Source organism: Anguilla rostrata, chromosome 9 (assembly GCF_018555375.3).
Source record: "Anguilla rostrata isolate EN2019 chromosome 9, ASM1855537v3, whole genome shotgun sequence".
In the NCBI taxonomy this organism is placed as follows: Eukaryota; Metazoa; Chordata; class Actinopteri; order Anguilliformes; family Anguillidae; genus Anguilla; species Anguilla rostrata.
The window spans coordinates 28,077,862-28,105,773 of NC_057941.1; the positions used below are offsets into that span (position 1 = coordinate 28,077,862).

Sequence of the window (27,912 nt, forward strand, 5' to 3'; positions counted from 1 at the left end):
ACTTAGCATTGCCTGCTACACCAAGTAGTCCCTTTGCCTTGTTATACTATGGAGATAAGGGCCCCAACTGACAGTCTGATGGGCGAGACTAATAACTTAAATTGTGCCAGAATTAGATTTTTAGCAGCAAGGTTGTCATCTGCATTGGTAGGTGGATGGGTGAGTCAATCAGGCACTCTGCGTAAAGACCTGGTTGTGCCGTGGATGAGTTACTTCTATGTGGAGAAGTTATTAAAATCTGGGAGCTGAGGACTGTCACTGGTGGACACACTGCCAATGAAGACAGACTTGTTCAGATCACTGTCATCAGGCTTCACACCAGAAGAGGCAATGATTGGCCTTCATGGTGGGGACTTCAGTCTGCTGGACTGTCACATTTTAAGGTACTGCACCTTGCAAGTCTTACAGGGTTGTTTAAGAGTAAGAAGTGTGTCCAACACCATTGGCTATCCTTGATCCATTACATTACATTACATTACATTACATTACAGGCATTTGGCAGACGCTCTTATCCAGAGCAACGTACAACAAAGTGTATAACCATAACCAGGAACAAGTATGACGAAACCCCTAGAGAGAAGTACCGGTCCAAGTACAGGGAACAACCGCATAGTTCAACTTGGACCCTGATGATTAAACTGATTAACACTAACAACGAGAACGGCAACAACGCAATCTATGGAAAAATAAAAATAAATAAAAATACAAGTAGTCGTTAAGACAGGCGCATCAACTAAGTCACCTATGAAACAGCTGCCTAGTTACAACCCTAAGTTTAGTCATTTACAGGGGGGAGGGAGGGATGGGGAGAGGTGCAGCCTGAAGAGGTGGGTCTTCAGTCGTCGTTTGAAATGGGTCACAGTCTCAGCTGTTCTGACCTCCACAGGGAGGTCATTCCACCATCGTGGGGCCAGAACAGACAGGAGACGTGTTCTGGAAGTGCAGGTGCGAAGAGGGGGAGGTGCTAGGCGTCCTGAGGTAGCAGAACGGAGGGATCTGGCTGGCATGTAGGGTTTGAATATCTTGTGGAGGTATGCTGGGGCTGATCCCTTGACTGCCTGGTATGCTAGGACCAATGTTTTAAATTTGATGCGAGCTATAACAGGCAGCCAGTGGAGGGTAGTGAGCAGGGGAGTTACGTGGGAGTGTCTGGGGAGGTTGAAGACCAGACGAGCCGCAGCATTCTGAATGAGCTGCAGGGGTCTGGTGGCAGATGCCGGTAGTCCAGCCAGAAGAGAGTTGCAGTAGTCCAGGCGGGATAGAACCATTGCTTGGACCAGCAGCTGGGTTGAGTAGGTGGTGAGAAAGGGGCGGATTCTGATCCACTTCAGAACCTGGCTAGTCATCAGCTTCTTGAACTCTGGGTATATATTAGGGAAACACTTTATTACTGGAGTGTGAACAGTTTCAGCTTGAAAGTCCTTTGAGTACACTTTAAAATCCTACTTCTTTTGTTTTAATTAGTTTGCCTAATCCGGAGGTCTGCAATTGGTCTTGGAGAGCCAGATAGCCAGTTGGTTTCTGTTTGAACTTTGTTGCCAGCAGCCAATTAAGGACCAAGAAAGTTGGCTGTGATTGATCAAGTTCTGAGTAACAAAAACCATCAGACCCTTTGGCTCTCCATCATCAGAATTACAGATCCCTGGCCTAAATAAGGGAAAATTAAGTACATTTGCATTTAGGAATGTAGGATGCTTGGGTCCAGACTACGAGTATGTACATGTAGACTACAAGAAAAGCAGTAGTCCTTGAAAATAGTCATAGACACGTCAAGTATTTGTAAAATACCATTCAGAAAAATCCAAAATATAATGTAACCATTATCAGTAGGTGGCAGCAGTGGATCTTTTGAAGTATGTACTCAGAGGAAGAGGAAGAGGAGGAGCCAAAAGAAAACAAAAAACGTTGCTGCCACACTGCCATTCAACATTTCTGCCATTTTCTTGCTTTTAAATGTATTTTAAAGAAAAGAGAAAATTGTCATCGTAATTGAAATAAAATTATTATTTGTAATTTATATAGTAGTATAAATATTTATGCACGTGCATATGTTTTAAGGAATTAAGACTATCACACGTGGTGCTGTAGGGCTTTTCTGACACGTGGTGGACCAGGGATTTATCTGCAAGGATTGAAAGCCTGCCGATCATCATCCATTGCCATCATATACAATCCAGACATAATAAGGTCAGTTCTATCGATTTTTTTTTTTTACATTTGGGGATTCAAAAGAATAGCCATATGTGGTCATTTTTTTCCATCCTCACCAAACAAAAGCCATGTTAGATTCAAAGGAAAAGGTACGAGGTAGCAACTGTACACAATTTAACATTTTAATGCCAACACATAATTGTGCTGGAGATCAGCACTGAATTTAATTACTTGAACTAAATTAATTAAATTACTTTAATTATATGTTTTAGAGATGCACCGATCCACTTTTTTCAGTTCCGATACCGATTCCGATACATGAATTTGGATATCTGCCGATACCGATTCCGATACTAGAGCTCTTTTTTCTTGAATAATAACAATGCTATTATTATTATTATTATTATTATTATTATTATTATTATTATCGTGTCTGTCCTGGCCCCTCGCTGGTGGAATGAACTCCTCGTGGCGGTCAGAACAGCAGAGAACCTGACTACCTTCAAACGCAGACTAAAGACTCATTTCTTCAGGCTGCACCTCTCCCCACCCCTCCCTAGCCTATAGTTTAGCTCAATGTACCTAGTTAGGCTAATATGATCACGTTAGTTTTTATTTGGCAGGTTTTTGTCTGATTCTGATTAGGCTAATGTGATTTTAGTGCTAGTTTGTACTTGGCAGGATTGTTTGTTTGCTGAACAGGTTACCCTACAGAGTTGGAGTCCTGATCTATGTGGTCACTTCTGGCACTACAATCTTTACTTCACTCTAGTGTGTTTCTTTTGCACCTCTGCACCTTGAACTAATGCACTTGTTGTACGTCGCTCTGGATAAGAGCGTCTGCTAAATGCCTGTAATGTAATATAATGTAATGTAATATTATTATTATTATTATTATTATTATTATTATTATTATTATTATTATTATGTGTAAGGTTATATGAGGCTGTAATAAACACACAGCACTTCTTATTAAAAGAAATTTGTAAAATATACAAAAAATGCATTACATTTAAATTCCAAAGGAATTTATCTGAACTGTAGGTTAAGTAGGCTTCAAATACAAACTGGTAGTAATAGGAGTGTAAATTGCAATGGCAACTCCTTTAACGTTTTGAAATACTTGAACAAATCAAGTGCACGGCAATGTATTATCAACTACTAGTAAGTAGATTTGTATAGATTAATTCAAAAGCAAAAGTAATAAGAGAATTTCAAAGAAACATCAGTTGGCTACAATGGCAAACTGACAACTCCTTAAAGGGTTTTTCAAAGTGAATATTTGAAATAAAAGTGCAAGAACTGTGTAGAGAAACGAAAATAAGTTTAAAACAACGGTCTACCTCCTCAGCGCAAGCTCCGCGTCGCTGTTTTATACACTCACTGGTCACTTTATTAGGTACACCTGTTCAACTGCTCGTTAACGCAAATATCTAATCAGCTAGTCACGTGGCAGCAACTCCATGCATTTAGGTATGTCGACATTGTCAAGACGATTTGCTGAAGTTCAAACCAAGCATCAGAATGGGGAAGAAAGGTGGTTTAAGTGACTTTGAACGTGGCATGGTTGTTAGTGCCAGACGGGTTGGTTTGAGTATATCAGAAACTGTTGATCTATTGGGATTTTCACGCACAACCATCTCTAGGGTTTACAGAGAATGGTCCGAAAAAGATAAAATATCCAGTTCTCTGGGCGAAAATGCCTTGTTCATGGCAGAGATCAGAGGAGAATGGCCAGACTGGTTCGAGCTGATAGAAGGGCAACAGTAACTCGAATAACCACTCGTTACAACTGAGGTATGCAGAAGACCATATCTGAACGTACAACACGTCGAACCTTGAAGCTGATGGGCTATAGCAGCAGAAGACCAACCCGGTACTAGCAAGGTGTAGGCTACCTAATAAAGTGGCCGGTGAGTGTACTTCCGGGTAGTCTACCTAGTTCGCGTAGTTTACGTTGTGTGCGATACTCGCGAACGGCCGATCAGTCCCCTGACAGTTGTAGTTCTAAAGAAAATAGCCTACCTTCATTCATATTTCCAAACCTACTAAATGCTGCACCAATGACCACAAAAATGCTTAGCTAGATGTAACTAGTTGCAACGAAGACATTCACCTGACAAAAGCGCTTTTAGCCGCATATTTAACGTTGCCTATCGGTTTTGTGCATCAACTGTTATAACCTGGGGCACGTTCAATCTGAAAATGGTGCGCACCGTTTTACTACGGTTTCTGGGTTGAACGACGTGTTTCCTCGAAATGGTGTGCAACGGGCTTTGAGGAACGTTTTCTCTGGTTTGGTGGGTGTGTCAGAGGTATTACCCAATCAGCAGCGACGTGTATGCATTGGCGGCACTTTCCCACCGGAATACGCCCCCTCAGTCGGGACTGAGTGGCAAAACATGCTGCGAGCTGCTTTTAGTAGAGGAAACTGCAAAACCGGGAGTAAAACAAACGATTATCTGCTTAAATTAAAGGCAGTTGGACTCAACAGTGATCATTACAACTTACCAGAGGTCCATGGACATTCAACAAGAAATCGGAGCTATCTTTTTACAGACTGCCGAAAGCTAAAGAAAAGAGAAGCAAATGCATCGCTGCAATTCGCAGAAACAACTCGAATCCAGGCACCGAAACGTGGATTTGTGGTTGTTATTTTGTGTCAGGTATGTTGGATTCTTGGGTAAAATCGTATCTTAGTATTATCTAGCCAAGCATATAAATTATTAAGATATGATTTTACCCAAAAATCCAACATACCTGACACAAAATGACAACCGCAAAGAATTCTGGGAGAAAAAAATAAGGAGGCTGCTGGATAACTTTGTAGAACTGTTTAATTATGATGTGCGAAAACGTTTTGACTATGGGCTTAAAATTGATACATATTTATAATTTATAATAAACATCAGAGACTGATTTTTTGGAATCTGGATCGATACGTGGATCGGTGACCTCAGGCTGATATCTGATAGGTGAATTACGTCAGCATGGGAACCCGATACCGATATTGGATTGGATCGGTCGCAATTGGGATGGCAGGTATGCCGTCCCGCCAAGTTACGCCTTGGACACTCAGCCCTTAAAAACATTAAATTCTGTACATTCTCACCCCATTTCAACAGACAGAATTCATAAACAACTTCACATGTCCACACAATAAAGCCCCAAACTAAGGGGATTTTGCGTTTTCTTCTTCTTCTCCTTCTTCTCCTCCTTCTCATTCTTATTTTTCCTGCCACCTATCCCACTAACAACATGTTTCCCCATTTAACACTCTACCGACACCAGCCAAATCTTCACCTGCACAACCCAATCAAAAACTTGCATACATACGCAAAATACCCATACCTTTTTATTCTGAAACATTTCCCATTTAAACAGCTAGTCTGCTGTGGCCTAGTGGGCGAGGTTACAGTCTTGGGAACATGGGGTCCTAGGTTCAAGCCCAGCTAGGAACATATTTTTGTAACCTGCTTTTACCCTCACTAATAATTGTCTACTATTTCTCAATTATTGCTTTTGCACCATATCTACCCGCCGTTCACCGAACGTATACACTGCATTATGACGTACCGTCTGCACGTTCAGTTATTAACTGGCTACAATATTGCAAAGCCATGTGGATTCAACGGGAGCTCTTCTGTGCTTACTGGCCTGTGTTCTTCTTTAAAACCACGGACAGGTTTGCTAATGATATTTCAAGCATTGCATAGCTATGTCATGGTGCTGCACTAACAAAGTCACAGACTAGTAAACCTCCGGTTGAAGGATTGAATCCCGCCTCGCCCTCAGGCAGATAATTTCCTCTTTTACACTAACGTTTTCTTACGCTTATATTTTCTTTACCAAAACTCACTCACGACCACCCATATGCATTTCATGATGGCAAATGTATTCCTTTTATTAAAAAGTTACACCAGTTCACCACTGTGCCATTTCTACTAACTATATTTCTTCACTTGGCTACCGTACAAAACCTTCTTATCAGCAAACGCCACGTTTCTACATTCATGTTACCTCGCCCTGTTCTCTATCTAGCCACATACAAACAATTACTACGTATGTACGTTCTGCAACTCCCCATTAAAAAATTACATTTAAAATCATGACTCACTCATAATTATAACTACTAGTACTGAACATGAGAAAAGCACATCAGTGCAACAGATTTCACAAATTACTTAATCCTCCACTTTAATGACTACTGCTTTATACAGACTGTTATATATACTGTTCGATAAGGAAACTAAGCTCGCTCATGGTCACTTCATTTACTTCGCACTATAGTCTGTGATCATGTCAACCTTCACCTACATGCCCATTCTGCTAAAAACATATCGTTTCAACTACGCAATTTCATCATTTCTCCTCATTTCTCTCACACTGTTGTTATATTCTCATATCCAAAGCCTGCTGGGACATATACGTCTGCTCCTATTCTCCACTATCAAGTTTTCTGGTTCTAGCTTAGCAAGTGAAGAGGATTGCTACCTGCAGATACCTGCTTATAAACCTTACAAACACTAAAAGAGCATCTCAACGAAATAACAGACAACGGATCAGGACAGAAGGGTACACAAGTTGCGACCTAGGGAGCTCTAATTCTACGGGCTTGCTGATTCTTTTGTCAATCAAGGCTCATTGGATGGCCGTCAAATCCGTGAGTACATACACTGGCCATATTTCACCTGCGTTTCTGATGATTTTACACTTACGCCACCGCACCCTTTGTCACAGCCACTGTTTTACATATATAGCAAACAGAAACTGCTAAATGGTACATGCTAATCAGACTGTACAAATTCACACAAGGATAGCCATAATCCACAACCGTTTCTTAAAGGGTAGGGTCACTTTGCATTTCTCACTCTCATAATAAAACGCTTTGCAAAAAGAAATGATATCATAATAAAACAACAAGTTTTCAACGTATAAAAATGCCAAGTTACTCACACATACAAGACATACACCGTCTATAACTCATTCATTCAGACTGCCAAAATCCAGGCCTGCCAATAAAAGTATTGATATCAAAATGACGCCAAGTTACGGTACTACAAACAATATAGGCTATCTAGCCTCACCGAAATTAAATAAGATGTATTCCAAAGCAATGCTACCCAATATTTCCTCAATTCTTTCAAGTCACTTGGCCCTGTGTTTTGTAATCTTACCATTTTACAATGTCATGCAAACTTTGTGCCGGATCAAAGTGTCAAATATTTCGAATTGCCTAATGGAACACATTGAAATTCATGTAGAAAACTGCTGGTGAGTAACTACAGGAAGCATTTTTCTCCAGAAAACATATGTTTATACTTGCTTCTGAACTGAATTTGAGTAAATGTACAAGTGATTGTATATCTGCTACGTACAATAAATACTGCATGTAAAATACATATTGTACATACATACATAGAGAACTTCTTTATCCCCATGGGGACATTTCCCTTGGAGCATGTTACATTCACATTTACGAACAGACATTTATACCAAGAAACATACAATCATTCACGCAACAGAAAGGCTGGGCAGCGAAATACATACATACCAATACAAATTGGACATATAGATGCCTATTCAATCAATCTTGACTGTGAGAAAGCCATCCACACATATGTTTAGCCTGTCCATGTATTGCATGCTTATACACACAGGGCCAAGTGACTTGAAAGAATTGAGGAAATATTGTGTAGCATTGCTTTGGAATACATCTTATTTAATTTCGGTGAGGCAAGATAGCCTATATTGTTTATAGTACTGCAACTTGGCGTCATTTTGATATCAATACTTTTAATGGCAGGCCTGGATTTTGGCAGTCTGAATGAATGAGTTATAGACGGTGTATGTCTTGTATGTGTGAGTAACTTGGCATTTTTGGACATTGAAAACGTGTTTTTTATGAGATTATGTTTACTGGTTCAAGTGTATTATTAGCCTACTTTACCTCACTTTTCTTTAAATCTTAATCCAAATTATTTTTTTCAAGAACACTCTGAAATCAAGTGATGTTGGATGAAAAGAACTCAAATGGCCTTTTACATAATTTAAACAAATTTGTTAGCCTCTAAGATTTGTTTTTAGGGGGATGCATTGCTGGCTTGATAGTTTGCCAACCATGACTATATTCACACAGAATTTACATTTTTTAAATGTAGCCTATGCCCTAGATCAGTTACATTCAATAAGATAAAGTTGTGAAGGAATGACTTCAAAGCAATATTACACATAAGCTAATATCTGTGAGTGGATAGCAACTTCTCGGTTGAATGAAAAATCAAAAAAAAAAAAATCAGTGTGAAAATCTGTTGGATCAGTGGTGTATGTGGTGTTTAGAGGAGGGGGATGTGTGTGGTGAGGGTTTGTAAAGTGCAAACTCAAAGAAACCAAAATGAAAGCGTGGAGATGGGGGAAGGGAGAGGAGGCCGATGTGGGCACCTTTTATAAACTGCAGGACCCAGCCTGTCCAAGCACACCACACCAACTGACGACCCTCCAAACTCTACTGACCAGCCTTCTGCAACAGACGAGCAAACGAGAGAACCCAGCATGCAGAGTAGGTGTGACGGGTGACTCACAGTTGGCTCTAGCATTGCTGTGGGATGGGAGGACTGTCAGTTGACTGGGATGACTCTAGTTTCACACAAAATGAATGCACTTCGTAGAAAGTAAACATAGTGAAGTGTATTGTAGTGGAAGAATATTGTCACAACAGTTTACGAATAAAGCTATAAAATGATGTAGCCCATTCTCAGTGTTGCCTTTGGACATTTGGCTATAGGATATCTATGAAATAGTTTTGTGTGCAGTAGTGAAAAGGAGGGAAACAAATATTTGTAAGTCATGCAAACTGTTCAGAGACACAAACTTGCAAAATGTAACTCCATGTGGACTATACCAGGCTGCTACCTATCTAGTTCAGTAGCAACCCTGACACTAATTCTGAATATGTATTGTGTTTTGTGTGATAAATGAAATGTAGTTAGTCAGTTATTTATCATTTCTTTAATGCCACTATCTGTTTCAGAATTTTGTGTACGTTGTTGGTTGCAGACATGAATTCAAAAGCTGTGAATTTACCATGCTGTGAATACTGCCTGAACGGACCACCTGCATTACATTCTTTTTTCTTGCTTTATTAGATTGCTTTATTAATAATTAGCTTTATTAAATTGCTAATTAGTCACAGGATAAAGACATAGGAATTTCCTTCATTTATAAGCAGGAAAATAAAAAATAAAAATCCTTATGAAGTGAATTAATGTGATTTCTAAATATTACGAGGGCTCGAAAATAGGCCTGCAATTGTAGTACTAGTATATCACCTTATTAGTTTTCATTGGCTATTGATATATAATACTGTATATCTGTTTGATTCAAATAATTTCATTGCATAGGTAATCTTACATCTAATCCTAATTATGAGTCTGTTTAAGGATTGCACACTGATGAAAGATCCTCCTGACTGAAGCCTTTTCCTTTAATTTATTGCACTGGGCCCAGTTGTTCAAAAAGTTTAATATGGATCAGAATGGTCCGGATTTGGAAATCCCATGTTTTGCTATCCAGGATCAGGTAATCCATTTTACTTTTGTTCTGGTTTTTCAAAGCAACATTGAATTGGATCACCCTGATCCAGATACAAACTTTTCAAGATTACCAAATCCAGATTACCAGTGCTCTAAATGGGACTGCACATCACAATGTAGGATACTAGCTATGTAAAGAACAACAGGTAGAATAGCCCGCGTGGGGTCACCAAGTGTTTTTATTTGAAGAGACAGAAAACAGCACAATAAAACAATACAAACAACCTGTTCCATTTTCAATTTCTTTTAAACAGTCAGACCCCTCATCTGACCCACAACAAATAAATAAAAACAAACAAATATACATTATTCACAAATACATTGTGGATATTTTGAACACATGTTTTAAATCATAAAAAGGCTAACTGTGCAAAATAAAGAAAGTTCTTCTTCATTTCCAAAGGATGACCAGATTGCCCAGACCAAGCGAAAGTTTTTTCTTTTGGGGAACATGCCCAATACTATTGGGGTTATCGACTGCACTCATGTACATATACAAGCACCTCATGAGAGGGAGTGGGAGTACGTCCACCGAAAGGGGAGGCACAGCATCAACATCGAACTTGTCGGCGACGCTGACCTCATCATCACAAACTGCCTTGTGAAGTGGCCTGGGTCTGTCCATGATGCGCGTATCCTGAGGGACAGCGCTCTATACAGAGAGCACCAAACCAACCGACCGGATGGCATAATATTAGGAGACAGTGCATATCCACTCCTACCATGGCTGATGACCCCTCTTCTTGCAGCAAACACACCTGAGCAGGCACGCTTCAACAGTGCTCATTGCACAACAAGATGTGCAATTGAGCGTTTAAATGGAGTTCTGAAGAGGCGCTTTGCATGCCTTAACTACTTGCGATGGAACCACAGGGAGCGTGCAACATAATACTTGCCTGTATTGTCCTGCACAACATCGCTACCAGGCGCATTGTCCCTCTCTGTGATGACGTTTATGATGCACCTGAGCCTGTTGAGGACCCGGACCAACCTCCGGCGTTCTCTCAGAATGAAGGACTGACTGGATGTGCAATAAGGGATGCAATTGTTAGAAACTACTTTTGACTGGCTCATCTCTGATGATTGTGTCATTGTAATTAATATAAAGTGATAAATGACAGTTAAAATTAAATATATTATTTTTGTCTGATATTGACAGTTGTTTGGGGGATTATTTTATGGGGCCAAAATCCTTTTTTTTTACTTTACTGTACTTAAAGGCTTAATAGATAGCCTCATGTTTACTTTATCTATTTTATCATTGTAACGGTTAAACAAATCAAATGCAAAATAGAAATAAATGTATATTTACTACATGATGCAAATATTGTATTATTTGACCAATTTTAAAGTTTTATTACCTTTTGTTCCTTAAAAATCCACCTTGAATCCATCCTTTGAACAACCCATTTTCAAGATTTGATCCAATCCGATAGCCGAAATCCTATCAGATTACTTCTGAACAACTTCTCAAACTATGGTACGTGTACCAGTGGTGGTACGCGGAGGAATCTCCGAAATATTTTTTAAAAATGAAATAAAATTAATTTAAAAACATATAATGCTATCAAAATACTACTACAAATGAAAATACTTTAACCATGAGATCATTGAAATGGGATTTAAAACAAGATTTGCTTTTCCTGTAATTTTTTTTTTTCGATATCAGCCTGTAGTTGGGTAGTAGCGCGCGCAAACATCCACGATTAGTAGGCCTAATTGTTACAAGCTAAACTGTGATGGCAAGATATTAAGCGGAGGTAGCTAAAATGATGAATGGTTCAAAAACACTGCAATCGTGGCTCCAAACGGGAGCTAATAGGAAGAAAAGTGCGGATCAGGAGGAGAATATTTCGAGCAACCCTGTAGAAACTGAAGTGGACGACAGTGAACCGAGCACAAGCGCCAGTGGCTATTTCAGCAGCGCCAGTGAAGTCTCCACAGCACCTACTAGTAGCAAACGGTGCAAAACAGTAAGGAAATATGACTCGAGTTATGTCAAATTTGGATTCAGCTGGAGTGGGACGGGGGAAGAGCCCAGGCTGCAGTGTGTGGTATGTGGTGATGTTCTTATGAATGCATGAATCCATCGCATCTCAAACGGCATCTTACAACCAAACATGCAGTGCTGAAAGACAAACCAGTTGATTTTTTCTAAGAAAACGTGTCGACCTGAAGCAGTCCACGTCCACGATTCAATCCTGTGTTACACCCGTAGCCAAAGCACAGGAAGCTTCCGCATAGCGAAAGCCGGTAAGCCACACACAATTGGCAAACAACTGTGTTTACCATTAGCCAAAGTGATGACACGCATCATGTGTGGGGGAGAAGGCTGCCAAACAGTTAAACTTGGTGCCACTTTCCAACGACACTGTGTCGTGAAGAATAGGAGCCATGGCAGATGATGTTAAAAACACACTGATTGAGCGTATTAAAAGTAGTCGCTATTATTCCATCCAGCTAGACAAGACTACTGATGTTGCAGATTTGTTTACGTCAGATATGAATATAATGGTGCAGCTCAGGAGGACTTTCTGTTCTGTCAATCACTGTAGACCAGAACTACAGCCGAGCCCATATTCCAGCTCCTGAATGCGTTTGTCCAAGAGAATGGGCTTGATTGGAAAAAGTGTGTTGGAGCCTGCACGGACAGCGCCAGGGCTATGACACCGGAGATGCGATGGACTCACTGCAGCATCCATTGTGAGGCCCTGGCGGTGAAGAAGATGCCCGAAGAATTGAAGTCTGTGCTGGACTCGGCTGTGAAAGCTGTGAACTTCATTAAGGCCCGACCAATGCATTCTCGTCTATTCCATGTGCTCTGCGATGAGATGGGCAGCGAGCATGTCCAACTCTTGCTTCATACGGAAGTAAGGTGGCTATCAAGTGGGAAGGTGCTTTCGAGGCTTTTCGATTTGCACAGAGAGGTCCAAATGTTCTTACAGGACGAAAGCTTCCCCTTATCAGATATTTTCGAAGATACTGTGTGCCTCAGTCAACTGGCATACTTGTCGGACATTTTCTCTTGTTTAAACGAACTGAATTTGGGGCTACAGGGACTCTCCATCAATGTCTTTGATGTGCAGGACAAAATCAACGCAATGCTGAAAAAGATGGAGTTGTTAAAAATCAAAGTCAAGGTAAGTGATGTTTCAGCTTTACCTGCTTTGGAGAGTTTCTGTCTGACAACAACCTGACCCTTGATGATGGAGTCAGGAACAACATCGTTGCGCACCTCGTCATGCTCAGACAACAGTTCCGCAAATATTTCCCAGTGGCGGACAAAGCGAACAACTGGATGAGAAACCCGTTCAGCCTCGAATCCTCTGAAATGCCCAAGGACCTCACTGTTGGTGAGCAGGAGAGTTTAACAGAATTGTCTTGCGACGAAACATTGAAGTCTGCTTTCAGAAGTCAGTCGTTGCTGGACTTTTGGATACAACAACACAGCGAATACCCTGCGCTTTCGGACAAGGCTGTGCGCTTTCTCCTTCGTTTTGCAACCACATATCTGTGCGAGAAAGGCTTCTCTTCACTTGCCGTAATAAAAATGAAATACAGAAGCAGGATGGATGCTGAGCCAAACCTGAGACTGAAGCTAACCTCGATTGACCCACACATCGCACGACTGTGTTTGCAGAGGCAGGCGCACCCTTCTCATTAGGCTTATGTAAGTTGTCAATAGTCACCAACATGCTGGCCAACTTTTAACATTATTTGTATTTACCCTAACAATTTTCAAACAGGTTGTTGATATACAGTTGTTATTCTTAATGTTCTCACTTGCTGTGTGTGTGTGTTTGAATGAAATACAGTTGTTATTCTCAATGTTCTCACTTGCTGTGTGTGTGAGGGGCTGCCCCTTGCATTGTATGAGAGTTGCGTGTAAGAGTTTAAGTGCCCGTTCTAGTGCTACCCCTGTGTACAGCGTGGCTGTGGCTGAGAACAGTCAACAATAAATAATTTTCTTATTAGGAATAAATTAGCCTCCTGCATGAACTGTGTGTAGCTGAATAGGGTAGGCCTACGCTATTGTAATTTAATGTCTGTCATAATGGTGGTACTTGGAGAGGCAAATATTTCTGAGGTGGTACGCAGTGTAAAAAGTTTGAGAACCACTGATTTATTGCATATTGATTAGTTGACAGAATATATTTTTTGTTCATCAGCTGGTTTTTAGTGCTGTGCTATTCCATCACTCATGTCACTGACGTCTTCTTTTTTTTTTTTTTTTTTGGTCCTCATCACTGATCGAATGGCCTGAAATAACAGTGATGACTCAGAGTACTTCGCTTGGAGAAAATGAAGTCGACCTTCCAGGTAATTTTGAAAACAAGAATTTAAAAAAAAACCACATGGTCGGTTAACAGTGATCTGGTATAATCCACCTTGAGAGATACACACATTTGACAGACATATAACGAAAAGGCTAGTAATAGTAATGGCTTCCCTAGTGTCACTGTCATTTGGTATAAGAGATGAATGGTGGCAGTAGATTGGATGAAAGGAGGTGAGGAAATGAGAAGTATTGGGACCGACGAGCTGCCTACTACATGGGCTGCTGTTTCTTGTTCCCCACAATAAGAGCATCTTCTGTCAACTTGTTTATTCATCAAGAAAAAGATTAGGCTACTGTTTTAGACCTGTGTGTCCTAATCTTAATCGGTGTTTACATTGCCCCCCTTCCCATTCCCCCCTTCAGGTCCTGTTTTTCAGAACCATTAATCCTAAACAAATGACGATCCTTACTTTTCCCTGACCCACTCCTCTTGCAGTCATTTTTAATTTTAATTTTATTTACTCCTTTAACCTCTGATTTACTGATTTTTACGTCTATCTGTATATGGTCTGTCTTCAATGACTTCAGCCATTTTACGAGCTGAAAAGGCATTGTCATTTTGTGTCAGGTATCTTGGATTTTTGGGTAAAATCATACCTTAAGTTATGTACTGTACTGACTACTTATCAATTAAATACTTAGCATCTTTCATTTATATTCTGTGTAACTGTAAAGTTTTTGTCAGCATTTATTAAAAAACATCCATGATGATGAGCCTTGTGTTCTACAAACAAAGGGGGGATGGTTAGATAGTATTAGCTAGCCAACCATATAAATTATTAAGGTATGATTTTACTCAAAAATCCAACATACCTGACACAAAATAGCAATCGCAAATCCACGTTCCGATGGTTCTTTCGGAAATAACCGACTTCACGAGTTGACGAGGACCGGCCGAATGCACCATCAGTCCCGACTGAGGGGACGTATTCCAGTGGGAAAGTGACGTCAATGCATACACCCAGACAGGTCATTTGATCGTCCTCGCCCCCGCCCCCGCCCCCGCCACCGCCGAACAAGGACACGTTTAAGCCGACTGGGACATTCAGTGGTTGCCGACATCCACAATTGAGCGGAGAGCAAAACAAGTGGCGCTAAATTCAGTTTTATACAAACAATTGCAAGAAGCTATTTTGAACGACTGCGATCTCGGTGCGGTATAATGTGGGTCGCTATGGCAGGTAGTGGAGGAGGTTTTGGAGACGAGGGCGAAGAAATTGCGTTTGAAGAAATTGCTGTCTCAGGTAAGAGAGGACCAGAGAATGAGGACAACAACGAGATGCGGTTTGTGTGGAGGAAAACGGTTGGTGAGGAATTTAACGTCATTCTGAAATCCAAGCAGGGTAGTGAAGTGAACTCGCTGAGTCCGATTATAGCCTACATAACAGCTGATTTGAAGAAAGCTATAGGAGACATAGAGATGGCGATAGTCCTATATCATGGGGGTGTAGGCCTATTGATTAAATGCAAAAGTGCGAAACATTGAGCTATGAGAGTGTCAGTGTCTGCAAAAAAGAGGCGACAGAAACTGCACCCCATTCCAGTTTTGGGTCCCTCATAGGCTATACACTTCACTTCAGTGAACGTGCGAGACAGTTAACTCTATTGCCTTTCGTTGGCCAGCTAACGCTGCTAGAAACCGTTACAATAGGCTATGCATCACTGGAGCATTTTCCATTTAATGTTATTGCTCTTAGTATCAGCCAAAATATTCCACTTTTGGTCATTACTGTTATCGTTTATAAGTTTCCATTATTAATGTACCAAGAGTTTCAGACGCAAACATAGGCTACTCATTCTTTACAGTTGTCATGAGTTTTGTTTGAGTTTTGGTTTGCGGGTGCAACAGTAGCGTAAAGATACGGTGGACATGTGGTTATATAGGTTAGTGTTAACAAACCTAACAACACTGCCACAACACGTTGCGCAGAATAATAGGAATGTGACATTACACCTCTTGCGCAAGACATAACACCACCGAAGAAACACGAACATCTCTCCCACACACCCAAAAGAGAGCGTTTCCCCGAACACAACAGGTTCTCACGGAGTTAAGAAGCCAAATATTTCATCCAGTCATGTTCACGGAGCAGCCTCACTGCATGGTAGCCTATTAATCTGACCTCAGAGCAAATATGGTACAAATCCACGGCTTTTCGTGATACTTAACTAACGTTAGATTCCACTAGCTACCAAGTGTGTTCGTGTGTGTTCACACATGCAGTAGAAGAGCAGATGCTTTTGCTGTGGAGTCTCTGCGTGTGCGTGCGCCATAGTAGACTAAAAGCCGGGCACCCACCGCACGCGTATCGACCGCGAGCGCACTAGAAACCGTTACAATAGGCTATGCATCACTGGAGCATTTTCCATTTAATGTTATTGCTCTTAGTATCAGCCAAAATATTCCACTTTTGGTCATTACTGTTATCGTTTATAAGTTTCCATTATTAATGTACCAAGAGTTTCAGACGCAAACATAGGCTACTCATTCTTTACAGTTGTCATGAGTTTTGTTTGAGTTTTGGTTTGCGGGTGCAAGAGTAGCGTAAAGATACGGTGGACATGTGGTTATATAGGTTAGTGTCAACAAACCTAACAACACTGCCACAACACGTTGCGCAGAATAATAGGAATGTGACATTACACCTCTTGCGCAAGACATAACACCACCGAAGAAACACGAACATCTCTCCCACACACGGAACCAGTGGAGACACGCTACGCACCGCGCTGTGCTGCTTACGCGCCGCTTACGCTACGCGTGCGGTGGGTGCCCGGCGTTAACACTCGCGCTGCACACAGCATATTCTGTAGAGCATTTTACATTAATACATTTAGCGGTAATTTGACTTCAACATTTTGAAAGGTATGCGGGATTCTGTTCGCTAAAGCTGATCTATGGAGCGTTGGAACTTTGATTTAATCACTCGGCAAACCCCAGGCCAGCCTGGAGTTGAATGGCTACAAAAAACGTGATAACTTGATAGTTTATTTGAAAAAGTAAAACCTTGAAATTTATAATTGAATTGCATAATTGAAACTGAAAGATTTGGCCATTTAGAATGTTGGCTTTTCTGTGAATACAACACATCAACATGAGTGCATTGGTTGGGTTTTAAATAATTTATGGAAAAGTTAAAAGATCGTTCAGAGGCCATTAATAAATTAAAATGTGTCCTTAATTAAAAAATATTTTTCTTGACTAACTCTGTTTGGTTTTTAATTTTAATGACGCTTCAATGTAAGGTGGATTTAGATAAATAACCTCTTTCATTGCAAATAGATATTTCACTTCAGACTCAGCCACAAATTCCGTTTGCCCGTTAAACGTGATAACTTTTTTCATTAGATAAATGAAATTATAACTAAACTTGTTGAATTATGTTTACTCAGGTTCCCTTTGTCATTTACATTTAATCTGAAGATCTGAAACCATTCAGTGTGACAAATATTCAATAATATAGGAAATCCGGAAGGAGGAAAATAACTAGATAATCTGCAGTTTGTCAGTGACAGCCAGTGACAGTGACAGCCCTCTCCTGAGCTGATATACCCTCTCCTGAGCTGAGTAACAATTCCTCAGCTTATATACCCTCTCTTGAGCTGAGTAACCTCTCCTGAGCTGATATACCCTCTCCTGAGCTGAGTAACCCTTTTTCGGCTTATATACCCTCTCTTGAGCTGAGTAACCTCTCCTGAGCTGATATACCCTCTCCTGAGCTGACATTCTCTCTCCTGAGCTGATATATACCCTCTCCTGAGCTGACATTCTCTCTCCTGAGCTGATACCCTCTCTTGAGCTGACATTCTCTCTCCTGAGCTGATATATACCCTCTCCTGAGCTGACATTCTCTCTCCTGAGCTGATACACTCTTTCCTGTGGTAAGTAACCTTTCCTTAGCTGATATACCGTCTCCTGAGGTGAGTAATCTCTCTTGAGCTGAGTAACCTCTCCTGAGCTGATATAAGCTCTTCTGAGCTCATGTACCCTCTCCTGAGCTGATATACCCTCTCCTGAGCTGATATACTCTCTCCTGAGCAGAGTAACCTCTCATTCTGCTTCTGACCAACAGATGATGAATGTGATTCCCTGATGAGGGACAGATGTACCAGGAAAATAATCAAGAACAAGGACCACCAGTTCCTCGTTGTGGAACCTAACGGCTCCTTGAAGTTTGAGTACAGAAATGACGTATCAGGTAAATCTGCTTCACTCTTGGCAACCACTACACACTTAGACCACAACCAATTCAGAATGCAGCTGCTAGAGCTTTAACTAATACAAATAAATCTGAACATATTACCCCAGTTATCAGATCTATGCACTGGCTTCCAGTGTGTCCGAGAATTGATTTGAAAATTCTGCTACTTTTTTATAAACCACTAAATGATATAGCCCCGAAATACATCTATGACATGCTCTTGAGATACAAAACCTCCAGACCTCTCAGATCTTCTGGATCCAGTCTTCTAAACTGCATTGTTATTATGCACCACATTGGTGGAACAATATGTTCTTTCTAAAGCACATTGAATTGTCACTGGAAATGAAATGTGCTGTATAAATAAACTTGCCTTGCCCTGGCATCAACATTTTGTCAGTGATATAGCACATGAATCCATTTATATTTCAGTGTTCAAAGCAATAATCAAATATATACATGATATGTTCTGAGTAAGGACCCACACGCAGACCAGGGAAATCCAAAAAATGTTGTCTTTAATCAGTCCGAGGTTCGAAGCCAGGTAATCAGAGAGAGGACGGTGCCGAATCGAGTTTCCAAAAGAATAGTGAAAAGACAGGCAAAAAATCAAAAACCAGGAGATCAGAATGGCGAAGGTACAAAGGGACAGGCAAAAGAGAAGTCAAGGCAAAGCGAAGGTCAAACCAGAAGCAAACAAAACCAAAAGGGGCAGGCAAACTCGAAGTCGGGCAAAGGGGTGTCGCAGGAATCTCGATAGACAAAGGCTTACTAATAATCGGCACAATGAATTCGATCAACGTTCCGACTCTGAGCTGGTGGAAAAGACTGACATTTATACACTGGGGAAGGTAACAATCAAGGAGGGGTTAAGTGAGTGAGGGAGGAGTAACAAACAACATCCAGGTGAAGAACATTAGGAAAACTAATTCAATGACAGGGGACTGACAAAACGCGGACTGGAATCACATAGACAACAATGATAATAGACGGCCTAGGTGAAGCAGGTAAAACACGTGCAGAGAGAGAGAGGTGCAGTTAGAGCAAGAGACAGGTGCAGGCAATTGCAGAACTCAGCGTTAGAGCAGGCTAGAAAGAAAAGGGGCGGAGCTACAGCGCAGCATGGAAAAGGGGAGACTGGTTAATGTATTAGTATAGTGATCTAAACTATCAAAAACCCAAAACTAGTGTGTGTTAGTCCATTAGTAATATTCACATGTTAGTATATTAGTGAGGTTAGTACTTTACAATCTATAAGTTAGTAGGGATTAGTAGAAATTAGTAAAACTAGAAATAAGCAGGAAGTAAGTAAAGCGAGACTGGAAAGAAGGGGGGAAACCACGAAAACCCGGAACCACCCGAATAGTGAAATCACACAAGTACAGGGGAGTGAAGCAGCTCAGGGAACACAGACACAGAGACAGTACTGGGGAGACAAGTGACCGGGAATACAGACTACAACATATACACATGCATTATTTACCTCGTCCTAAGGCTGAGGTTATGATTGAATTAGCATTTATTCTCAATTTTGACTGAATATTAAATGCAAGTGTTTTTTCTTCACATACACTGTTTGGTTCAACACTAAAATTTACCCACTCTTCTGTGTGTGAGATTATAAAGAGAGAAAGGGAACAATTCAATTTTTTGTTTTAATTTATTTTATGCCAGATTTTATACCATTTTCCCAACCTCAAATTCAGATTAACTTGTTGATCTCCTGCCAGCAACCCTTCCTGCCGACATAAGGAGGTGGCAGACATGTGACCCCTCCAATTCACGTGGCGCCTATTCTTGCTATTGTCCGCCCTGCAGACGCACCAGCAGTCATATACTGCCCATGTCCTTGGAGGATAACGAGATCAGTATATTCTCGGTTTATGTGTCTGCAGGAGCCTGGTTTGACCAGGAGTGGCTGCTAGAGAGTGTTGAGACCAACAGGACTAGCTGGCTTAACCCCTATCGTTCCCTGGTGCCAATGTGGCTCTCCATAGCAGACCATAGCTCAAACACCCAGTCACAAGGCTACCGCTTTTGCTGTGGAATGAGCGTTTTTTCAGCACAAGGCACCCCGAGGCCCCGAACAATTGAACTTGAAACAAATACTTATTGAATGAATCCTGGTCCTGAATTCTAGTCTTTGGTAATGGACATGTGTGTAAAACAAACTAGTTGTTTGTTTGCTGTTTCCATTTTTAACTTTTTTTCCCCAATTTTCAGATGATAGCTGCTTCTTGTTCCAGATGTATAAGAACAATTGCCAAAGCACACCCAAGGGAGTAGCCATCATAATCCATGTCCTCCTCAATGAGCAGCAGTGCGTTCTGAGTTGCGTTGAAGAGGGAAATCAGAAATACGTTTATGCAAAACAACCGGTAAGCTGCTAAGGGTGTGGGACAAACATTTCATTCACCGCCTGCCCATGTAAATCCCTTGCCAACATCTTCCCATATCCACACTTGGGACATCACCAAAACTTGGTCTTGCCCCCCTGTGCATGCTGTGTCTTGTTGCAGCCAGTCTCGATCAGTTAAGGGCACTGAAAACATGCTTGCATCCTTGGGTTGTTTGTCCTTAATCTTAGTAGCACAATACAGGTTTGGCTCGTTGCCATTTGCTTTCAGCGTATTTCCACAGATGGTTTAGTTTTAGTGACTGGGTTACTATAATGTCACCAGTTAGCACTTTCTCCTGTCAGGCCATAATTGAATAAAAAGAAAGGAATTTTGCACATAGTAAATTAATTGATAATATTCATTTATCTGATTGACTACCAGTCCCGGGGTGTGATATTTATTCTATGCTTAGCTGTTTCTGACATACTGTATGACCTTAACATTCAAATCCACCACTGAAATTTTGTGGACCAGGGGTTCTCAAATTCAATCATGGGTGCGCCCTGCATCTGCTAACAGTTAAAAACCCTGAAATGTAACAAGCTATCAATTGTTCATAAGTAGACACTTCATATGTATTGTGGAATATTATAATTTGACCAAATATAATTTCTTTGCAACTTCATTACATTTTCTGATGCATTGTTGGTTTGTTGATCGCTGTGTCTGCTGAGCCAAAGCATGATACTAAGTTGTCAGCCATTCAATATTTTACGGTTTTCAAACCACCAGATTGTCAACCAGACTTTTGTGTCTCCAAACCCTTATCCCTCTGCAATGCATTGAGCTCTATCATTTCTGTTCATTTTCAGGAGTCCCCCCTGCCAGATATAATTGAGGACTCCCAACATGAAGCTGTGTTCTTTCTACAGAGAGTTAGACCACCTGTAGTCATCCCAGGAAGAGGGGAACAGTATGGGAAATACAAGCTAGAATCTGCTAAGTGGCCAAACTGGTATTTTAGCTTTAGAGGTGTAGCTGAAGTCACAGAACCTGTTCTGAGCAAAGTCACTGATGATATTGTCAATGAACAGATTGAAGTTTCCATTATGTCACCAACTTCATAAATTTAAAAAACAGATGATAAACAACATCTAATAAAAAAACAACAATTTGTATAAAAAGCATAAATAAATTTTAAAAATTTAAAAAGAGAAATAAAAGTGAACTCATCAGATGTCTGTTTAAAATGCAACATACTTTCTTTGCACTCATCACCCTCTCATGTCATTTTCCTTTCGAAAGTCACTATTCAGTTATTTCACCGCTGTTCCATAAAAATAGCTCAGAAACAAAGGCCCCCCCACTCGTTATCAGTGAACTCCCTGGCTATTTACTGTTCCTAGAACCTGGATGATCCCGAACCCCTTTTGGATAATGTTCTATGGACTGATTTTATAGGACTTTTTACATGGGTCTCTCTATGTCTGGCGTAAAACAAATACAGCATTTCACAGTAAGAACACCATACCAACAGTCAAACATGGCGGTGATCGTGGGATGGTGTGGGAATGCTTAGCTGCCTCGGGATCTGGATGAGTTGCCATTATTGAAGGAAGAATTAATTCTGCTCTGTGCCAGAAAATTCTTAGGGAGAATATCCAGTAATTTTGAGTGGGCTAAAATTCCTCCACTGCAATGTGAAAGGCTGATATCAAATTACAGGAAGCATTTGGTTGCAGTTATTGCTAAAGGTGGTGCAACCAGTTAAAGTGACTTTAAAGGTAAGTCTGTGAATGGCTTCAGACTATATTCAGACCTGCCAACCTGCACGCATTTTGTGTACCAACCATGCAATTCTTGGTCAAAATACGCAGGTACGAAATGCCAGCTGAAACTACGCAAAAAAAAAAATATTGTAATTTAATTACGGAAAACAACCAATTAATACAAAACAATACCGTACATTTATTCGGTATTTAAACTACATCCCTCGGATTGAACCAAGCGGCCAAAACCAGACTTCGTTTTTGAAGCTCATTTCCTGGTGTTGTAGTTCCTGGTTGCTTACTAGCGCCACTACGGATGGCTCCAGTATAGGTGTTTTCATATCCGGTTTCCATGTAAGTCTACGGTACAAATGCGAACAAAATACAAAGTCAATAATTTTTTCTCACAAGAACAAACAGTCATAATAGGTGTATTTTATTCGTCTTATGACTGTCCATGGGTCGATTTCATGATTTATTGCGTCATTTGGGCACAGTGCCAATATTTGTTCTGGACCAATGAGGTACAGCTTGCGTCACTTCCGGATTACTGCGGAGGACTGAGCTACAGTAGGGTCTACAATCTGTGGTCACTGGGGTGGGAGGTGGCGTCTCTTGGCCTTCACATTTGCGGCTCCGACCACGGTCCACCTGTGCGAAGTCAGAAAATGCAGGCATCCCATTTTGTAGTGGTTTCATTATAGCGTGTGCTATTTACAGCTGCACTAGACGACCATAAAATAATCCTCCTCTGAAGTTTTGCGGTAGCCGAGTCATTTTTACTATTTCCTTTAGCCCACTTAACCAAATAATTAGTTGGCAGAAAGCGTAATCAGCTAACGCTTATTTGCTATATGTGGTAGTCCAGTAGCCTATGCTAAAACAGTTCGCAACTTCGGCTACCAAGCCATTTGACTAGCTAGCTAACCCTAACCGGGAAATATTCCATCTGTCAAACGTGTTTGACGGCTTGTCAGTCGTGTACATTCCGTAAATGTCTACCTGGGCTATGCTGCACGAATGTGAAAGCTAGAAGCTAGCAAGAAAATAATAATAATTAGAAATTCAATGTACATTATTTTTGTCTTTATGCAACAGGTGGAAAACTTGCTCTTCAAAGTGCGTTGTCATATTTACACGCCTGTAAATCAGTTATTAAAATACTTGGTAGATTTGTTAATCACCGCTGACAGTGTTAATTTTTATTCGGTAAAAAGTGACTTGCGAACGATCGGTCAGCTAGCGTCACCCAGCAAGTAAACACCACAAACGGCGATGGAGTAGTAGCAGTTAATGGCTCATTAACTTGACTGTGGCGAAAACCTACGACGATAACTTGCTTGGTTAACAGCAGGTCTACCAGACAGTTATATGAAAATTAGCCTAGTCAAATCACCAGTAGTCTACACATCTCTGATTGATTGACCATCAGTGCAGTCGATGTTCTTCCCCTGTAGTTCATATTGCTAATGCGTGAGCTAACCACGGATAGCTTACCTAGCTCACTGGCAAACTGATATGCTAGCTAAGCATATTCGTTTTGCCGAGAAACATAAATTGAAGATAACTGAACATAATTGTATGATTAATGTCATACATATAACGTTATTACATGACACGGTACAGTCACGGATGGAAATTAAACTCCGTAAACATTTGATCATATATTTTAAAACATAACGGCAGACAGTCAGCTAGCCTCAAGTTCGTTCTGCAATCGTTCGTTCAGGTTGATGGGCTTTTCCGTACCGGACTGTCAATCACATTGTAAAAATCACAAGACCGCTTAACTCTATGGTTTTGGCTCCAAATCGAGAACATGGCCGCGCCCGCCATTGAGCTTCAAAACGTGTTTTACAGACCCACGGAGAGGCAATGGGTGACGTCACAGTAGCTTTGTCCATATTTTTTACAGTCTCTGGATTGAACCAGATGCTACGACCTTGTGCTTGTGGTTCTGTAACCAGTAGGAGTAATAATCAAGCACAAAAATGTGACCGTAATGTTAACATAAAACGGTAAAACATGTTCGGTAACTTCGATACGAGATGATGCATTTCAAGGGGTATATCCTAATGAGATAAATTTGTGTATATAGTTAGCCGTTGTAGTAGGTCGCATGCGATTTAGCCTCGTTACGAGACGTGTGAATAACTGATGGAGTAATTTAGCTGCAGTAACTCAAACGCTACGGAGACTCCCTGTTCAAACTTTGAATCGCGCACGCTCTGTCGGAGCAAAGTGACCATTGCAAAGGTGTTGGACTACAGACTGCTAACGTACCAAATAAATCCTATTATTGCAGCCAGTTACCCGACCAGCCTTGCAGTTAGAAAATAATCATGACGTCAGATGATGAGGATACTAACAAAGAGAGAGAGAGAGCAGCAGACCTACTAAAAATAAGCGAGTCCATGCCCCCCAGCGAAATACATACATACCAATACAAATACACGCCTATTTAATCAATCTTGACTGTGAGAGAGCCATCCACACATATGTTTGGCCTGTCCATGTACATGCTTATACACACAGGGCCAAGTGACTTGAAAGCAAATATTGGGTAGCATTGCTTTGGAATACATCTTATTTAATTTCGGTGAGGCAAGATAGCCTATATTGTTTGTAGTACCGTAACTTGGCGTCATTTTGATATCAATACTTTTAATGGCAGGCCTGGACTGGTCTTGTATGTGTGAGTAACTTGGCATTTTTGTACGTTGAAAACGTGTTTTTTATGAGATCGAGATATACAAGAATTGTAGTTGTAGACTGATTGTGAGCATCAAAAGCGCATGCGTATTGTGCGTGTTGCCAGGGCGGACGGGGCTGTAAACGGGCTCATTGCTGCGAACGTGTGATCTGTTCGGCTCCTAACTTAAAAGGGAATATTGATCGTAAGAGGCATTTAAAGAGGTTCTAAGCGTTAGAGGCTTTCTGGAAACCCGTCGTGGTTCTACTTACCAAGGTATGTGCATTCACGTTTGCTATTAAACATTGCAAGCTTTATAAAACATATGCAATTGCTACCAGTTAGACTACGTGCAATTCTAAAAAGTAAAACGAGTAAGTTATAGCGTATTTTTTTTACGTTTTTTTTTTTACTTCTGTCAAATGTACAGGCTAATAATGTAGACTCTGAACCATGGGAAAGAGTTAAGTACTGAAATTTAAGTGATTTATTTCACAAAGTAATGAATTGACAGAAAAAGAGCAATTAACTGATATAAAGGCAATGCACTTGTATAAAGCACATAGCACGTTGCATCTGATGTCAATACAACTAAAGTTGTGTAAGTCGCTCTGGTTAAGAGCGTCTGCTAAATGCCTGTAATGTAATGTAATGTAACTATTAGTAGGGTGTGAGACAGAACATATCCTTCGCTTTTTGGGAATCGAAAGCGAAACAAACGACCAGACCAGTCCTTGTAAGGTGTCTTAAAATCACTCAAGGTTTGTACTGTACTTCAAACGTTTATAGATGTGCTTTTCTTTTGTCTATTAATTCTTCTAGTGTAATGCACCGGGAAAATAGTACTAATGACTTATTTTAATGAAACGTTATCGTAGAGTGCGAATTTTCTAGTAAAACCGCATAAAAGGAATGAACAAAGGTGAGCAGCTGCTATTAATACAACATTTGTTTAAACCAGTAAGTTGTATTAAGTTAAATTTGATGGGAATTGCAACTATAGCCTATATTTTCTGACCTTCTGTGTTACAAAATGTTACGAGTTAAATTAGCTGCATCTTCTAAGAAATCTTATAACAAAAGCAGAAAAACGAGAGATAAACGAAACCTAAATCCTTGAAAATATTTTTTTTTATTGTTGTATGTAGCTACAACTAATAATAGCGACATACATTTAGTGAGCGTGTGTAAATGTTTAAATGAGCTTAGGTACAGATAAAATAGGTGGTTTTAAATGATATCGGATTTAAAAAAAAGTATATTTACATTAATTTCCAGAGCCTACAGTAGTACGAAACTATATTAAATCGAATTATATGGCTAATAGTGGCAGAACATTACAGACCACTGAGTTGGCTACTATGAGTAACATCTAAAGCACAAATGCAATTGAACTTTACTATGCAAGAAAATACAAATCCTGGATATTATACAGTTTACCGTACATACATCATTAGGCCTTAAAAGAAAAAAATATATAACCATAAACAATACTATGACCTAAACTGATGAATTATTTAGCTTCTGAAATTATTTAAATATACTGTAAATATAGTTTTTTTTTTTTTACTTCAAATGAGTGAACTTCTAACTTCTGAACACAAACCAGCGGTATTTTACAGGAATTTGGCTTGTACAGTGACATTGTATATCTTCCTCATCCCTCTCTCTTTGAAAATTGCAAGTCCTCACCAACAGGGGTACAGTACTCCAAATATCTGAAGGGTGCAATTACTCTTGTTCAATGTCTTGCGTGACATGTTTTTTTTCTCCCAGGTTTCTCATTAAAACTGAAGATGCCAGTCACTTTTTCAGGGTGGCAAGTGGTGGAAGGCAGAAAGCCACTGCATGGGGGTGAGGAGCCTATGGGGGGGCATGTCTACACCATGTACCATGGCACGCACATCAAAAATGCCACAACTATCATCACCCAGGGCTTCCAGCGCTCCCAAGATGGTCTCCTGGGGGCAGGTGTATACATTAGTCGAAACAAAGATAAAGCCAAGTGCTACCCTCTGAAGGTGGATAAGAAAGATAAGGTGGTCTTTAAGCTGCGGGTGAATGTGGGCAAAGTGAAGAAGATTGACTGCGACAACCACCCTCTACAGAAATCCTGGCACCAGAATGGCTATGACTGCGCCTGGGTTCCCCCAAAGAGCAACATCAGCAGCATCAAATCCGGCAGAGAAGAGGACTGTGTGTGGGACCCCAACAACATCAAGATTGTGGACGTGGCTTGCTGTATGGACCGGGCCAAATGCAAGGACCTCCGCAAGCTGATAAAGTCCCAGAGGATGTCAGGAGAAGAGTGCACCTACTGCCTTCAAGACATGGGCACTGGTCCACATCCGATCCAAAACTGCTGGCAGTGCAACAAGTCAATCTGCCCCTTCCAACGGAAACATTTCTGCGAACAAAATTGAGACTTTCCACACTGGAAAAGCCAGTGGCAAATGGGAATGGTTTGCACCATACATTTTATCAATTAAATTTATCCCACAGAAATCATAAAGACTGACATATAATCACACTGCATTCTGAAATATTGAACTGTTGTAGGCCTACTCCTAGATGATTAAACCTGCATTGGGAAATTAAGTCTTCAGAAATAAAGATAATGATAATAACATGAGCCTATTGTTATAACCAGTTCAGAGTAATAATATAATAACCTTTTCTGCATTTTTATTTTCTATTCAAAAACAGGAGATATTGGTGAAGCCCTGTAGTGCATTAGGCTATGGTCCTGTATGCATGTCATAATCGTAGTGTTAAGTATGACCGAACAAATTAACTTGTAAATTACAAAAAATGCTAGTTAGGCTATG

The 27,912-nt window shown here is 40.6% G+C and overlaps 3 protein-coding genes and 1 pseudogene across 7 annotated transcripts; all 4 read left to right on the top strand.

The window, feature by feature from the left end:
• The first annotated feature begins 1,880 nt into the window (after nt 1-1,880).
• On the top strand, nt 1,881-22,623 carry LOC135263471 (uncharacterized). 4 transcript variants are annotated; one of them, XM_064351509.1, is made up of 5 exons: nt 1,881-2,187; nt 14,016-14,063; nt 18,156-18,281; nt 20,508-20,662; nt 21,496-22,623. In XM_064351509.1, exons 2-5 carry the CDS (start codon nt 14,018-14,020, stop codon nt 21,748-21,750), a joined length of 582 nt encoding a protein of 193 aa, XP_064207579.1. In that variant the 5' UTR covers nt 1,881-2,187; nt 14,016-14,017; the 3' UTR covers nt 21,751-22,623. The 4 variants fall into 4 exon arrangements, with proteins under 4 accessions (XP_064207579.1, XP_064207580.1, XP_064207578.1 ...); XM_064351510.1 differs by lacking the exon at nt 14,016-14,063 and having other exon boundaries at nt 1,882-2,187; XM_064351508.1 differs by lacking the exons at nt 1,881-2,187; nt 14,016-14,063 and adding an exon at nt 14,653-15,326.
• Nucleotides 5,142-11,650, top strand: LOC135262562 (putative nuclease HARBI1; annotated as a pseudogene).
• Nucleotides 11,513-12,940, top strand: LOC135262563 (zinc finger BED domain-containing protein 5-like). Its single transcript, XM_064349574.1, is given in 3 exon segments — nt 11,513-11,797; nt 12,075-12,238; nt 12,304-12,940. Coding segments are annotated over 3 exon segments (1,086 nt in total).
• A 2,560-nt stretch (nt 22,624-25,183) lies between the features above and the next one.
• gig2o (grass carp reovirus (GCRV)-induced gene 2o) lies at nt 25,184-27,711 on the top strand. 2 transcript variants are annotated; one of them, XM_064351507.1, is made up of 2 exons: nt 25,184-25,360; nt 26,861-27,711. In XM_064351507.1, exon 2 carries the CDS (start codon nt 26,881-26,883, stop codon nt 27,505-27,507), a length of 627 nt encoding a protein of 208 aa, XP_064207577.1. In that variant the 5' UTR covers nt 25,184-25,360; nt 26,861-26,880; the 3' UTR covers nt 27,508-27,711. The 2 variants fall into 2 exon arrangements, with proteins under 2 accessions (XP_064207577.1, XP_064207576.1); XM_064351506.1 differs by lacking the exon at nt 25,184-25,360 and having other exon boundaries at nt 26,686-27,711.
• The last annotated feature ends 201 nt before the right edge of the window (nt 27,712-27,912 follow it).

Coding starts and splice junctions, on each gene's coding strand:
- LOC135263471 (XM_064351508.1), top strand. CDS start 15,245: ATGTGGGTCGCTATGGCAGGTAGTGGAGGAGGTTTTGGAGACGAGGGC. Junction 15,327..18,155: donor TGAAGAAATTGCTGTCTCAG/GTAAGAGAGGAC, acceptor TCTGACCAACAG/ATGATGAATGTGATTCCCTG. Junction 18,282..20,507: donor GTACAGAAATGACGTATCAG/GTAAATCTGCTT, acceptor CCCAATTTTCAG/ATGATAGCTGCTTCTTGTTC.
- gig2o (XM_064351507.1), top strand. CDS start 26,881: ATGCCAGTCACTTTTTCAGGGTGGCAAGTGGTGGAAGGCAGAAAGCCA.